The sequence below is a fragment of the Mercenaria mercenaria genome, chromosome 17 (assembly GCF_021730395.1).
Source record: "Mercenaria mercenaria strain notata chromosome 17, MADL_Memer_1, whole genome shotgun sequence".
NCBI classification, from domain to species: Eukaryota; Metazoa; Mollusca; class Bivalvia; order Venerida; family Veneridae; genus Mercenaria; species Mercenaria mercenaria.
Genome location: NC_069377.1, coordinates 24715022 through 24729427, shown reverse-complemented (window position 1 = coordinate 24729427; position 14406 = coordinate 24715022). Strand labels below are relative to the sequence as shown.

The 14406-nt window shown below is 35.2% G+C and overlaps 1 protein-coding gene across 1 annotated transcript in view; it reads left to right on the top strand.

The window, feature by feature from the left end:
• The first annotated feature begins 5152 nt into the window (after positions 1-5152).
• The window catches only part of LOC128545984 (uncharacterized), a 43171-nt gene continuing 33917 nt past the window's right edge, over positions 5153-14406 (top strand). Inside the window, exons 1-3 of the mRNA XM_053527710.1 lie at positions 5153-5255; positions 5421-6442; positions 11956-12157. Of these exons, the coding sequence (XP_053383685.1) occupies positions 5241-5255; positions 5421-6442; positions 11956-12157 (1239 nt within the window). The 5' untranslated portion in view covers positions 5153-5240. The remainder of the gene's footprint in view (positions 5256-5420; positions 6443-11955; positions 12158-14406) is intronic.

The window sequence follows — 14406 nt, the reverse complement described above, 5'->3', positions numbered from 1 at the left end:
TTCTACTGTTTTAGATTAAGGGCATATTAGAATCGAAATAATTTATAGCAAAACCGTGTTTTAACACTATTTATACACTTGAGCGGTAATACGTCGTACAAATAATTTCACTCGGGCTGCGCCCTCGTGATATTATTACCACTAACGTATAACCGCCCATTGTGCATAAATAGTGTCAAAACATACTTTTGCTATAAATTATTTCTTAAATAAAAATGATATCAAAATAATGAAAGGGCCTCGATTAGATCAGAGTTTAGAGTTATCATGTAAGCATCCACCTTAACGACACCGAATCCACCCTATTAAACTTTTAAGTAGCCTATTTGTTTTACCTTTTTTGTCATAAAATCTTATGCATAAAATGTACAAGGCACATTCATAGAATACATGCCTGGTAACATAAGCCATACAAGAGACCGCATTAAGGCAGCAAGATTTGTCTCTCTTGTCTCGTCATTGTTATATGTATTTTCTTATATGAAATTAAAACGAAATGGAGAACTAGTAGAAATCTTATACATTATATCGCAAGTATCTGTTTTAGAAGCATAGCTTGTGTACCTTCACACACAGAAAACAGACTTGCAAAGATCTAGTTGAGTCGAGATCACCTTTTTTAACGCGAGAAACAATGAGCAACAAAAAAGTTAGTTTTTACCATTTACTGTGAAATTGTATAAGTTTGATATCTGTTATGTTTCGTCTTCTCAGACTAAGATATAAGGTGAAAACATTCATGTATTTATTCAAAACAGCTTACTTAGTTAAGGGAAACTATGTTAATCATAAGTTCGTACCAGACACCTTACTGAACTTGAAAAATAGGAAACCCTGTAGATAAAACGTTTTCTCCTATAAAGAAAAATACATATTTCAACAAGCCTCTAATACTGAAACTGCATCTAGTGAAACTTAAAACAGCACTGTCACTGCCATATTTTGCCACCCAACTGCGATAATATATTTGACACGTCATACTGCAGCAGGTCGTCATTTCGTATCAGCGAACTGCTGCAGTTTTTAACACGTCATACATACTGCAGCAGGTCGTCAAGTCATATCAGTGGACTGCTGCAGTAGTTTGACAAGTCATACTGCAGCAGGTCGTCGATTCGTATCAGAGGACAGCGGCAGTCGTTTGGCACGTCATAATGCAGCAGGTCGTCAATTCATATCAGTGGACTGCTGCAGTAGTTTGACAAGTCATACTGCAGCAGGTCGTCGATTCGTATCAGAGGACAGCGGCAGTCGTTTGACAAGTCATACTGCAGCAGGTCGTCAATTCGTATCAGAGGACAGCGGCAGTCGTTTGACACGTCATAATGCAGCAGGTCGTCAATGTAGGGATAATACACGTTTTTTTGTGTATTAACGTCTGCAGAAGCCCGCGGGATTGTTTGTGACCGAGACCGACAATAAAATGTATTTGCTGCAGTAAATTGACACGTCATCCGGTCTCGGTCACAAACATATCCCAAGGGCTTCTGCAGGCGTTACTACACAAAACAAACGTGTATTGTCGCTATTCTTGCTTAAAAAACATTATACGACGACTAAATGCATTGTTTTCATATGTGATGACTTGACGATTCCGGTACCATTTTTATTTACCATTCTTGTTGTTCTTGGAAACGGTAAACATGTTTAAAATATCCATAACCGGGGCACACATAACAACAACACTACTAAAAGCGTGATTTGAAGGTTTTTGAACATCTTATTTTTATTTTTAGTTATTACGAACGTTACATTACACATAATTTTGCATATAACTTAAAAATTTAATAAACAGGAACACAATTATTTTAAGAATAACAACTTTACATTCGAATTATTTTGAGTACGAACAAACAGAGTACGGATGAGTACGAAGCTAGTGACTAGGTTTCGATGTTTATTATATGAATTCTGCGAAAAATCAGGTAAACACAAACCGACTGATACTACCAAAAACTATTAATATAATAACTAAAAACGGGAAATAGCACAAGTTACACGCGATACTTATTTATTCACAGTTATTTACAATAACTGAACAGACGCTTTGTAAAGGGAGTAAACTCTAAGAGATGCTAGTGCGTACATTGATGGGGGTGGTACGTTTGGGGTTGGAAACTGATACAGCTAAACATACTATGAATTACATTGTATCTATAATGCTACAAGAAGGGGTTATTATGGAAGAAACAAGATGCAAATGCCAAATATCAGTCTGCGCAGAAATTCATACATACGTCCCTGGCAAAGCATTTCAAAAATAAAAATCATGTATTAACAGCACGTGAATTGTCTTGTTTGCACACGATTTTTCTCCCGTTTTTACATGGCCGGATCCAGTGAAAAAAAGTAGTTTTTATGCAAGAATTCGTATCAGAGGAGCAATCGTTTGGCACGTCATAATGCAGCAGGTCGTCAATTTATATCAGAGGGCAGCGGCAGTCGTTTGGCACGTCATACTGCAGCAGGTCGTCAATTCATATCAGTGGACTGCTGCAGTAGTTTGACAAGTCATACTGCAGCAGGTCGTCGATTCGTATCAGAGGACAGCGGCAGTCGTTTGGCACGTCATACTGCAGCAGGTCGTCAATTCGTATCAAAGGACAGCGGCAGTAGTTTGACAAGTCATACTGCAGCAGGTCGTCGATTCGTATCAGAGGAAAGCGGCAGTCGTTTGGCATGCCATACTGCAACAGGTCGTCAATTCGTATCAGAGGACAGCAGCAGTCGTTGCGCATGCGAATAGCTTTGAAAAAAATAAACATGAACTATATGATATATGCCAATGCAAAATGCTATCATAATAATGAAAGGGACCCGAATAGATTAGAGTTTAGAGATTAAATCTAAATTTTATCACGTTAACATCCACTTTAACGGCACCAACTCCACCATATTAGACTTTTACGTATTACCTTTTTATCATAAAACCTTATGGTACACATTTATGGAATATAACAATGCCTGGTAACATAAGCCATACAAGAGACCGCATTAAGGCGGCAAGATTTGTCTCCCTTGTCTCGCTATTGTTATATGTATTTTCTTGTATGAAATTAAAACAAAATGGATCTTATACATTATATCGCAAGTATGTGTTTTAGAAGCATAGCTTGTGTACCTTCTCACACAGAAAAAAAACACTTGCAAACTTGAGTCAAGATCACATTTTTTAACGTGAGAAACAATGAGCAACAAAAAAGTTCGTTTTTACCATTAACTATGAAATTGTAAGTTTCAACTATTGGCAGTTTGACAACTGCTCGTGTTTCATCTTCTCAGACTAAGATATAAGGTGAAAACATTCATGTATTTATTCAAAACAGCTTACTTAGTTAAGGGAAACTATGTTAATCATAAGTTCGTACCAGACACCGTACTGAACTTGAAAAATAGGAAACCCTGTAGATAAAACGTTTTCTCCTATAAAGAACCCTCATATTTTGAAACTGTTACTTCGTGCAGATCCATCCAGTGAAACTTAATTTTGTACAGCACTGTCATATTATAATGCAGTACGACATATGAGGTAGCATGTCATATTTTGCCACCCAACTACGATAATATATTCGCTGCAGTAATTTGACACGTCATCCTGCAGCAGGTGGTCAATTCGTATCGGCGGACTGCGGCACGTCATCTGACACGTCATCCTGAAGCAGGTCGTCAGTTCGTATCGGCGGACTGCGGGAGTATGCAATGACGGTTCTAGGACTTACGTCGGCATTATTGACGTCATTTGGTGACATACACGCATACGTTTGGTAAAGATATCACTGTTGCAGCAAAACCAGTTGGATAGTAAAATAAATTTCATTGTAAGCTGCTGGTCATTTACACACTTTCTTGTCCCTACCCCTACCCCTACCCCCAACCCAACCCCACCGTATCACGATCATTTTTAAAGTTTGTAAAAATGTGAAAAAAATAAAACGCCCTTCTCGGAAATATTGATATGGTACACAGCTAAAATTTAAGGAAAAGAAGTAATATAATATAATACAAGGGAGTGAATAAAAATCAGTACGAACTATCATGGGTTATTAAACTAATTGAATATTATCCATACAAATTTTTTACATAAAAAGTTTCTGAAAAAGAACTTACTTCAATACAAATGTAACATATACTAATAGGAAAACGATCCTACCGATTTTCGTCGCGAAACGGGATCGATCCCTCTACGGTAACATGCGATATATACCGAATGAGATATACAATGAAATTAAAAAATGTGGTCTTCCGGCACGTGCGCAGAGCGTCTGACTTCGGATTTTTTTTAAGAATACGCGTTTTCTTTGTGCGTATTAAGCGTCCACATAACTTATCCGAACCGCAACGTCTTGCACATCAGTACAAATATGTGCAGTATTGTTTTTATTCCAAAATCTACATTTAAATGGATACAAACGTATATTTCTGGGCAAGTTATGGACTGTAACGATTCCCGATTGAGGCACTGCCTTACTAGTATTTCATATTTAGTACCTAAAAACGTATAATTATTTCGCTTTGTAACATCCGGATATATTGATATTCTAGTGTACTTGTGTACAAGTATATAATTTCACAATACATACGACAAAAGTTAACATTATCTTCTCAAAATACACAGGGTAAACGTTTAAAATGGCGGCTCAAGTGAGTAATTTTTACATTCCTGTTTTAATACATGTATTATACGTGTACTTGTAGTTAATCACTATTCAATATAAAAACGTCTGATGAAACTTACATGATAAATCTACAGATTTAAATTTTACATGTAAATATACATCATAAACTGTGATAAAATTGAAAATGTTCTTATTCCTGACATAGAAGACGCTTGTTGAAATTCAATACCAGTAAGAAATCGCAACTCATCTTAAGAAAACAAGAGTATAATTGCAATGACCAAGAATATTACAATGTTTGTAAATTCATGTATCATCCCCTTTAAATTATGTCTTTAGAATACAATTATATTTGAAAAACATGGGTAAATTTGAAATAACATATTATATCAATCTACTTCGTTTACACTTTATCCTAAATGATCAGTATCTGCGTCAAGTGTGTTTTATACATTACACTGATACAAACTGATACGTGTATAGTCACGGATGGTAAGCCTCGGTATCTTTGACATCAACTTATCATTTCTGTTTTCGGAAAATGATATCTTTATCAACATGTTAGTATGTCTCAGATTTTGTTTTCATTTAATTTTGGACATTTAAGACGTTTAAACAATAAACATGTACCGTAAACAGGTAACAAAGTTTACTTTCATATCTGTAGTATAGATTCAGTTTCATTCAATGTTTTAAGAGGTATTCAAATTATTGTTATATCTAAGTTATACAGTATCTATGTATAAAAACAAAAATAATCCATGTGTACGCATACATAATAATATTTTTCTACATTTCATTTAGAGGCTAAATCAAATGAATCAAAGCGAAAGGCGAATAATATTGGTCGGGAAAACTGGCAATGGGAAAAGCTCAACAGGAAATTCCTTATTAGGAAAAGTCGCATTCACCCACGAAATGAGCCCAAACGCTGTCACAGAAATGTGTGAGATGCAGTCTGGCACAAACGCTTCTTATACCATAAGATACACAGTTGTAGATACACCCGGTCTGCTGGATACAGGAAAACCTGTAAGCAAGAGAGCACTTGAAATACACCATTCAGTTGAAATCTGCAAAAACCCGCATGCTTTCTTGTTAATTTTTAGCGCTAAAAATCGCATGACGATCGACGAACGGTTTACTATAGATATGCTACGAATTATTTTTGGAGAAGAAATATTTAAACATGCTATTGTTGTTTTCACGAACGGGGAACTGTTTCAATCAGACGAGGAATTAAAGCAATTTTGGACGAAAAATAAGGAGTTTGTGGACCTAATAAAACTTTGTGGAAACCGTGTTGCTAAGATAGAGAACAAGAATGATTTTTACAGCGAAAATGAAGACGCAGAAAGTATTCTTCAGATGATTGAAGAAATGACTGATAACGGAAAAAAGGTTTATAGCTACCCAGAATTGAGCATTCACAGGCAAGTTATTGAAGAACATTCAAAAAGCTACAATGGCAAAGGCGATATTCACGAGGAAGTGTCCGAAATGGTTCAACGATTAGGAAAGAAACTTGACAGGAAGACGTGGAAAATAATGTTGTATGGTGGTATTTTAATTGGAGGCGGGGCTATGGGAGCAGGATACTTAGCTGGGGCAGCAGGGGCAGCTAACGCCGCAGCCGCAGCAGGTCTGGGTGCAAGTATGATGAATGGCGCCGTTGCGATAGGTGGCGCTGTTGCCAGCACAGCTGCATCAGCTGCTAATGCAGCGGCCGCGTCTAGAGTTGGGGCTGCTGTGATGAATAACGGCGCTGCTGTAGGTGGTGCTGTCTTAAAGACAGCATGGAATGTTGCAACCAAAGTCAGGTTTTGGTAATTCTTATTTTTGCTCTGTTTGTAATGAAATACTCAACAACGCTTCTCACAATTGTGGAAGTAATCGTTTTCATATGTTTTTACTGAAATACATATAATATCGGATTATCATACGACATAATTTTTGTGTTGAATGAAGTTTGACCACGTGCAAGTGACGTAGAGCTTAGGTTCACTTTAAAAGGAATTGTAAAACAATTTACACATCTGTCTTACACGGCCGTGTACATAATATTTGTGATTTCAATTTAATTACTTTTAATTTCTGCTCGAGTGCGCGGACGTATGACTCCACCTTGTCCCCAGTATCATTATTTTAAGGTAACGTAGATGAATATTTTTTCAAGTTTTGTCTGTGGATGCTATCACGGTAGTCTTTATTTGCATTTTCGTTCGCAAAGTCGCTTCAATCATAAAATAAATTATTGTACAAATGTCTTAAATTATTATTTATTAGTAGCGTGATATATTTTTGTGCCCACCCCCCACCCCATGAGTGGTGGGGGCATATAGATTTGCTCTTGTCCGTGCGTGCGTCTGTGGGTCCGTCCGAAATTCGTGACGCGGCTTGCTCAAAAAGTATTTGATATAAATTGATGAAACCTTGCATGAGTCTTTATCATGATATGAACATGCGCACCTCCTATTTCTCGTCTGGCTTCGCCCCCTAATTTTAGAGCTATTGCCCCTGAAATAGTCAAAAATGCACATTTTTACATTGTGATGCGCCTAGCTCAAAAAGTATTTGATATGGATTCATGAAACCGTTCATGAGTCTTAATCATGATATGAACTTGCGCATCTTCTATTTCTCATCTGGGTCCGCCCCCTAATTTCAGAGTAATGGCCCCTTAAATAGTCAAAAATGCACATTTTCACCTGGTGACGCGCCTAGCTCAAGAAGTATTTAATATAAATTTATTAAACCTTGCATGAGTCTTTATCATGATATGAAATTGCGCACCTCCTATTTTTCATCTGGGTCCGCTCTCTATATCCGGAGTTATGGCCCCTGAAATAGTCAAAAATGCATATTTTCACCTGGTGACGCGCCTAGCTCAAAAAGTATCTAATATAAATTCATTAAACCCTGCATGAGTCTTTATCATGATATGAAATTGCGCACCTCTTATTTTTCATCTGGGTCCGCTCCCTATATCCAGAGTTATGGCCCCTGAAATAGTCAAAAATGCACATTTTCACCTGGTGACGCGCCTAACTCAAATCGTATTACATATAAATTAATTAAACTTTGCACGAGTGTTTATCATGGTATGAACTTGCGCACCTCCTTTTTTATCTGCCTTCGCCCCCTATTTTCAGAGTTATGGCTCCTGAAATAGTCAAAAATGCATATTTTCATCTTGTGACGCACCTAGCTCAAAAAGTATGTGATATAAAAGGATGAAAACTTGCATGACTCTTTATTATGATATAAACTTGCACACCTCTTATATATTTGCTGGCTCTTCCACTTATATTTAAAGTTATTGCCTGAAATAGTAAAAAATGCACATTTTCACCTAATTATGTGCCTAATTCAAAAAGTATTTAATGTAAATTCATAAAACCTTGCTTGGGTCTTTAACATAATGTGACCTTGCACACTTGGCATTCTTTTTGAGAATGTTAGCGTTTATTACAGAGTTATGGCCCTTAAAATAGCCAAAATAGTGATTTTTTTTTGTTTTTGATGCTCATAGCTCAAAAAGTATATGGTATAAAATAATGAATCCTTTTCATATTTTTAGGCTATACCCCATTAAGACTGCAAACACTTGAATTATTTCCGCTTATTTTTGACAAATGTACCAGTGGGGTGCACACCCTGTGTCCTACAGACATATTCTAGTTACATAAATAGATTTTATGGTAAATAGATTTTTGAAAATGTCGTTAATATTTAATTCATTTCTTTCAAACAGACGGCAAACGGTAACAAGAGGGCTATTATGACCCTATATCGCTCATCAGAGTTTCATAATCAACAGGTATAACACGAAACATTTCTGTCATTTAAAAAAATGAATTGCAGATTCCGAGTAGAATATTTTTTAAAGATTTGCTATGTAAGGAAACCTTGACCTGCCCCTGGCAGTGATTTTTTTCTGTTTTTTTTTTTGTTGGTAGGAAGTGATTTTGTATGAAGATTTTTTACCTCTGTTATTTGGCGAATTGAAATAATAGGAAAGTGCTTGATAAAGAGTTGTCCAAGAAACATTTGTGTAGAATTATTTCATAATTGGTTAAGCAGTTTCTGACAAGATGCTTCCACTATGTACTTAAATGTAAATGTGACGACGCCCTAAGGTGGCCATTGTTTTCTTTCTCTTTTTTTTTGTCATTTGGTCAACATGAACACTCTTTGTAGGGTCAACCATAGAACATGAAAATGTGATTTTATGTTTGAATTGGGCCACCAGTTTCTGATAAAATCTATTAAGTTGCCCCTTTAATTGGCTTTTATACATATAGGGAAACTGTCTTGTTTCTTGAAGAATTAGTTGAAACAAACTTGGTATAGAGCCACTTAATGAATATTTGTTTAGAATTAGTTATTGCCTATAATGGATTATTGCTGTACTATGTGGGGCAAAGGTAACAAAATTATATATCGGTAGTTAGGTTTATTTAAAAGGAAACTACCGAATTTTCAGAGATCTTTATCAGTGAGCTTTATAAAACACGTCACTGGTTACCATTTCTAGATAAACGCAAATACCATACATCAGTACTATTTTCAAAACCATAAATGAAATGACATTAGGTTATATGGCATTTCCTAATTATGTACAAATTCACGTAAAGACATATAATGAGTAAACGGTGATAATGTATACATAGACTTACTTTTTTTGAGTTGTTGATGATTCATTATTGATTATAGGGCCGCCGTAGCTGAGTGGTTAAGGTCGCTAATTTAAAATCACTGGCCCCGCACCGATGTGATCCGAGCTTCACTCGGGTCGCTGAATTCTTCATAAGAGTAAGCCATCCAGTTGGCTTACCGAAAGTCGATGGTTCTACCCAGGCGCCCGCCCCTGACGAAATAATGCATGGAGGGTCGCATGGAGATGAAAGTTGCCATATTACCTGAAATGTGTCTGTGCGTCGTAGACCAAATAATAAACAAACAACAACATGTATGTTTATTTTTTATTTCAGAAAACTATATCAAAATAAGATGTATGTAATTGTCAGTATATTTAATACGTTTTAATCTCTTTCAGTAAAGATATTATTATTTATCTTGTTCTTATTATTTTACCAATTTCGGCAATAAGAGATTGGCACCAGTAGTCTGACAAGGACCTTTTCAGCTGACATTATAATGCTTTCAAAATGCTTTGTCAATGATGTGGGCAGGGTAGCTATTGTTTTCAAAACAAAAAAGTTACAACATCTTAAATTTCTTATTGAAAGTATAGTTATTGGAAGGGTTTAATTATGGTTATTTGTATTCTTTTCACGGGCCGAATTTGATCAAGCTACCACCAACACTGTTTGAAAATATTATAGAAGCATTATTGCAGATATACAAATATGCTTAATTTCAAAAATAATTATATTTACTTTTGTTGTTGTTGTTTTGGGGCGACCCATTGCTAAGGTGTGTTACTTTGTTAACAATTATCATTTCATCACCTTACAGGAGGTGACATCTCTATTAGTATATTACGCAGTTCAAGATGTACCATAGATATATCTTAAATCTTTTGAAGCATATTATTACATATGAGGCGACCGGTTAAATATTTTATCAGTGTACTGTCTAATCTATCAATTATTTTTTTTTATCGAAACCGATATTGGAATTCATATCTCAAATGTTCTTGTAATTTATTGAAAATATGAGAACAAATTTGAAAATAATTGCAAACTTACTACTACATACCATGTAAAGAATTGCCCTGAGATAATGTTTCAAAGGTATCTGTATATATAAGCAATTTGCGAGGAAGTTAAAAAAGTATTGTTTTGTCTATTTGCATCATCATGAAACCGGTTAAAACATTGCAAACTAAAAATGCAGTTTACACCTATTCTAAAGAGTTTTAGCAAACAAAGTGGGAATATGGTTGGTTATAGTGCAATTTTGTAATATCCAACAAGAATATATATTTAAAAGAAGTTTAAAATTACAAGACAGACCACTTCTTTACAAAGTGCCATGGTAAATGATTACTTCTTCTGATTGAACGAACTATAATACAGCAAAAACATTATTAGACCAAATCAAACACGATTCCTAGACTTGACAAATCTTTGACAGAATCATGACTAGGTTAAACTGAGTAAAGAACATATGTACTGTTGTCTTTTGTTAGAATCTTCGTTAAGTTGACCGTGTCGGATACTCATTCTCATCCATCAGAGGCTCGTTAAAAGCAGATTTTCCTGACCAATGTTTTTGCCCCTCACTAGCTCCATAAATTGCAAAGACCACACACTCTTAACGGTTAGGTATCGTTTTGCATTATTTATTCTATTACTTTATTGGTGACGTAAACTCCAGCTGTTACTTGCCGATAAGGAATAGGACGACCAGTTCACTTTAAATACGCATCATCCCTATATGGCAATTATTTCATTCTTGCAATCTGTATTTAAACATTATGTTTATCATTAAATCTGATTCAATATGGTGGTTTCTTTTGTAATACTTGGAGCGTGAAACATGTCCTTTGTCACTGTGTACGTGTAGATCGTGCTGTAATTCGCATGTATACAGAATTCACAGTGCGGCTAAAAACAAAGTGTTATTTCATGTTAATGACGATTACAAACTAATGAACAACCATTTCTTTCAACATATTTCGAGTTTTATTAACTAAAATCAAAGGTCCATTCATTAAAATCAGTATTGACTTTATTCGTCTCAAAAGTAGGCGTTTCTCAAATCTTTTATTGAAACGCTATAATGCGACAACATCACAAACAATCCAGTTAATTCGGAATGGAAGAGTCGCCAAAATGGTACTGTACCGGCTGCGATACAAAGATTCTACGTTTGACACCACCACATCAACGTTTTAAAGTATGTCAACGTCAACTGTTGTGGCATTTTGCAACGTAAAAATCAGCTTATAACAGTTTATTTATCCTTTAACAGAGAAACGATAAAAGGCTGTTCGGTATTCCTACGCACGGTGATAATTTCTATATTAATATCTAAATAAAATTAATCCAAGTACGAGCTACATGAGGATAGTCATGCTTTATTTAGCAATAATACCACGTTGATGCATTTATTCATTATGCATTATATATTATTCCATACATAATTTTATTATATGTATGACGAAACTCTTCTTGGATACAATTTTTCCGTTTCTGGAGTCCTTGCATGTATGTTGTAAATCATTTAAGTTCGATATAATTATATAACACAAAAATAAAAAATATCTACAGCTTGTTAAAGAAGACAAAGTGTAAAACAAAGATATACATGTAGGAAAGAATTCAAATGTATGCACAAAAATGTTACTTTAAGTGTTCTCGATGATCAGGAATGTTTCACATGTTTCCTTTGAATCCTACCAGAATTTCAACTTACTAGCTAACGATGATGTTTTGGTTACTATTGCACTTCGAACGGCAGAAACACCATTTACAACCGCTGTTTCCGTGGCATCATCTGAAGATGCAATCATTTCAACTGCAGGTCCAACCTGTGAGATGCGTACCGCCTACCTGTACAACCCGCCAAACGTTTGGGACTAAGAACTTTGCCAAGACTTTGTACTAATGCAGACAGCTCTTCCTGTAAATTATTACTACCATTGTATGTCTCAATATGTTCCCTTATCGCCGTTTTATGTTCTTCTATCCATTTATAACGATTTGTTTTTCTTCCTCCCTCTGAGATTGTTTCTATCCTATCAGTTATATCATTTATATATCCGTTGTCGCCTAGGTCAACCGAGCTTTCGTTTTCTATTCTAGTTATCCGACCGCCACATTTTTCGACAAGCTTAACTAACGTTTCAGATTGCTTCCAAAATTGCGTAAACTCTCCTTCTGTTTTAAGGCGCCTTGCGTTTGTAAAAACAATAGTACATTGGTCAAAAACCTCTTCGCCAAATAAAACTCGAAGTAGATCAACAGTGAATGTTTCATCATTTGTCATTCGATTGGTCGAACTAAAAATCAATAAGATAGCACGCGGCTCTGGGCAGAGCTCTACTGCACGCAGCACTTCAAGTAAACGTTGCCCTGTTTAACGTCTATGTACATTAATCCTGGAGTGTCTACTATTGTTTATGCAATTAGTACATTTCCGAAACTGACAGTCTTGTGTCACTGATGTCAGACTGTAGCCTGTTTTAAAAAGAAATAGCTTGGCTAGTTGAGGAAATAGAGTCAACAGAAGGCAGTTGTTTTAATTTAGTTAGTATACGGTGCTTGAAATGTAGTACATGTACACAATATTATAAAAATAGAATTTTTGTAGCCTTTTACTCAAGCTGTATAATGATTTTTGTTTATTAAGTGACACTACTCCTTTACAGACTTATTGGATCGGCCACAACATAAGTACAGAAATTTGTCGCAAAATTTTCTCCGCGACATGAATTTGGCAGATTACATTACTTCATCACTTCGGTAAATAATGACTCAAAAGTCAACAAATGTTTTATTATATAATAGTTCTTTTTTGGTTGTAGTAGAAAGGATTGGTATAGCGAAGTAAAGGGAAATGGATGGTAAAAGGTTGTGTATTGTATAAACTAAAAATAATTTTGAAGTAATATAATAAAACGAAAATGAAATTTGATTCGGATTTGATGCAACGGGCAGACTTCCTAGAGGGAAGACGATATGCTTAGGAACACTAGTTACCATACATTTGTAAAAAATGCGGGAAAATGGTTTTACAAGAGAAGCAATTCGGAAGTTGCACTCCAACGTTGAAAGTAAAACAGAGAGCCGAACTATTTTATCAAAATGCTAGCAAGAGTCATACTTACGAAGTTATGATGGTAAAACATACTATCGATCTATCCGTCGCAAACAGAATTTAGAATAAACAGAAGAAAATGTGTCTTAGTACGGAAACGGGAATGATATCACTTTTCCTAAATCATGATTGCGGAGATATTAAGAAGTTCATGTACAAAGTTATATTTATAAGAAGTTGACAGGTGATTTTTTATTTTCTGAGATATTAACTTGCTGACAATAGCGAACATAAATTTATTAATAAGCCACGAATTACAGCTGAAGCTTTTGAACCTGAATTTAATGATTTTTCTGATGAAAGTAACATATTCCGACTGATTCTTATTTACAATATCACCTCCGAAAATACAAGTAGTATGCGGAAATTACAACAGCACTCATGTAATGTACACGATTTCTATTAAGTATCATCATTGACAATAACTTAATTGTAAAAATAACCATATTAGGTATTGGGCTTTTTGAGAATAGCTTACTTGGTCTCTACATCCGACGCCGACATAATAGCAATAGATTCTCGTTTCATCACCCCAAGCTAAATTGCTTAAATGGTCATACTTACACTGTTTGAACAAAAATGTTAAAGTATCGACTCTTGCTTTTTTCTTCTTTTTTTTTTTTTTGTTACCGGTATTTGATTTAAACTATATCTCTCATAAGGATAGAAGGACAGATGATCTCTCATGAGAATATGTGAAATCACATAGCGCTGTAATAAAGATGAAATTCTATAGATCTATATGCCTTTAAGTAATAGCTGTATGTACTTGCACGCACAACTTAACCAGGATTTTCTAAGTTCAAAGGGGGCATAATTTAGCTAAAAGGCAGGTCATAGTTATGAGACTTGATGCAATCAACTAGTTTTATTATTATTATTATTATATCACATTTATATAGCACTCTTTTCATGCACTTGTACACGTTCAAAAGTGCTTTACAGAATAAATTGCAAAAATGCAAACAAATACGTATACAAAGATAATGCATTCCACATT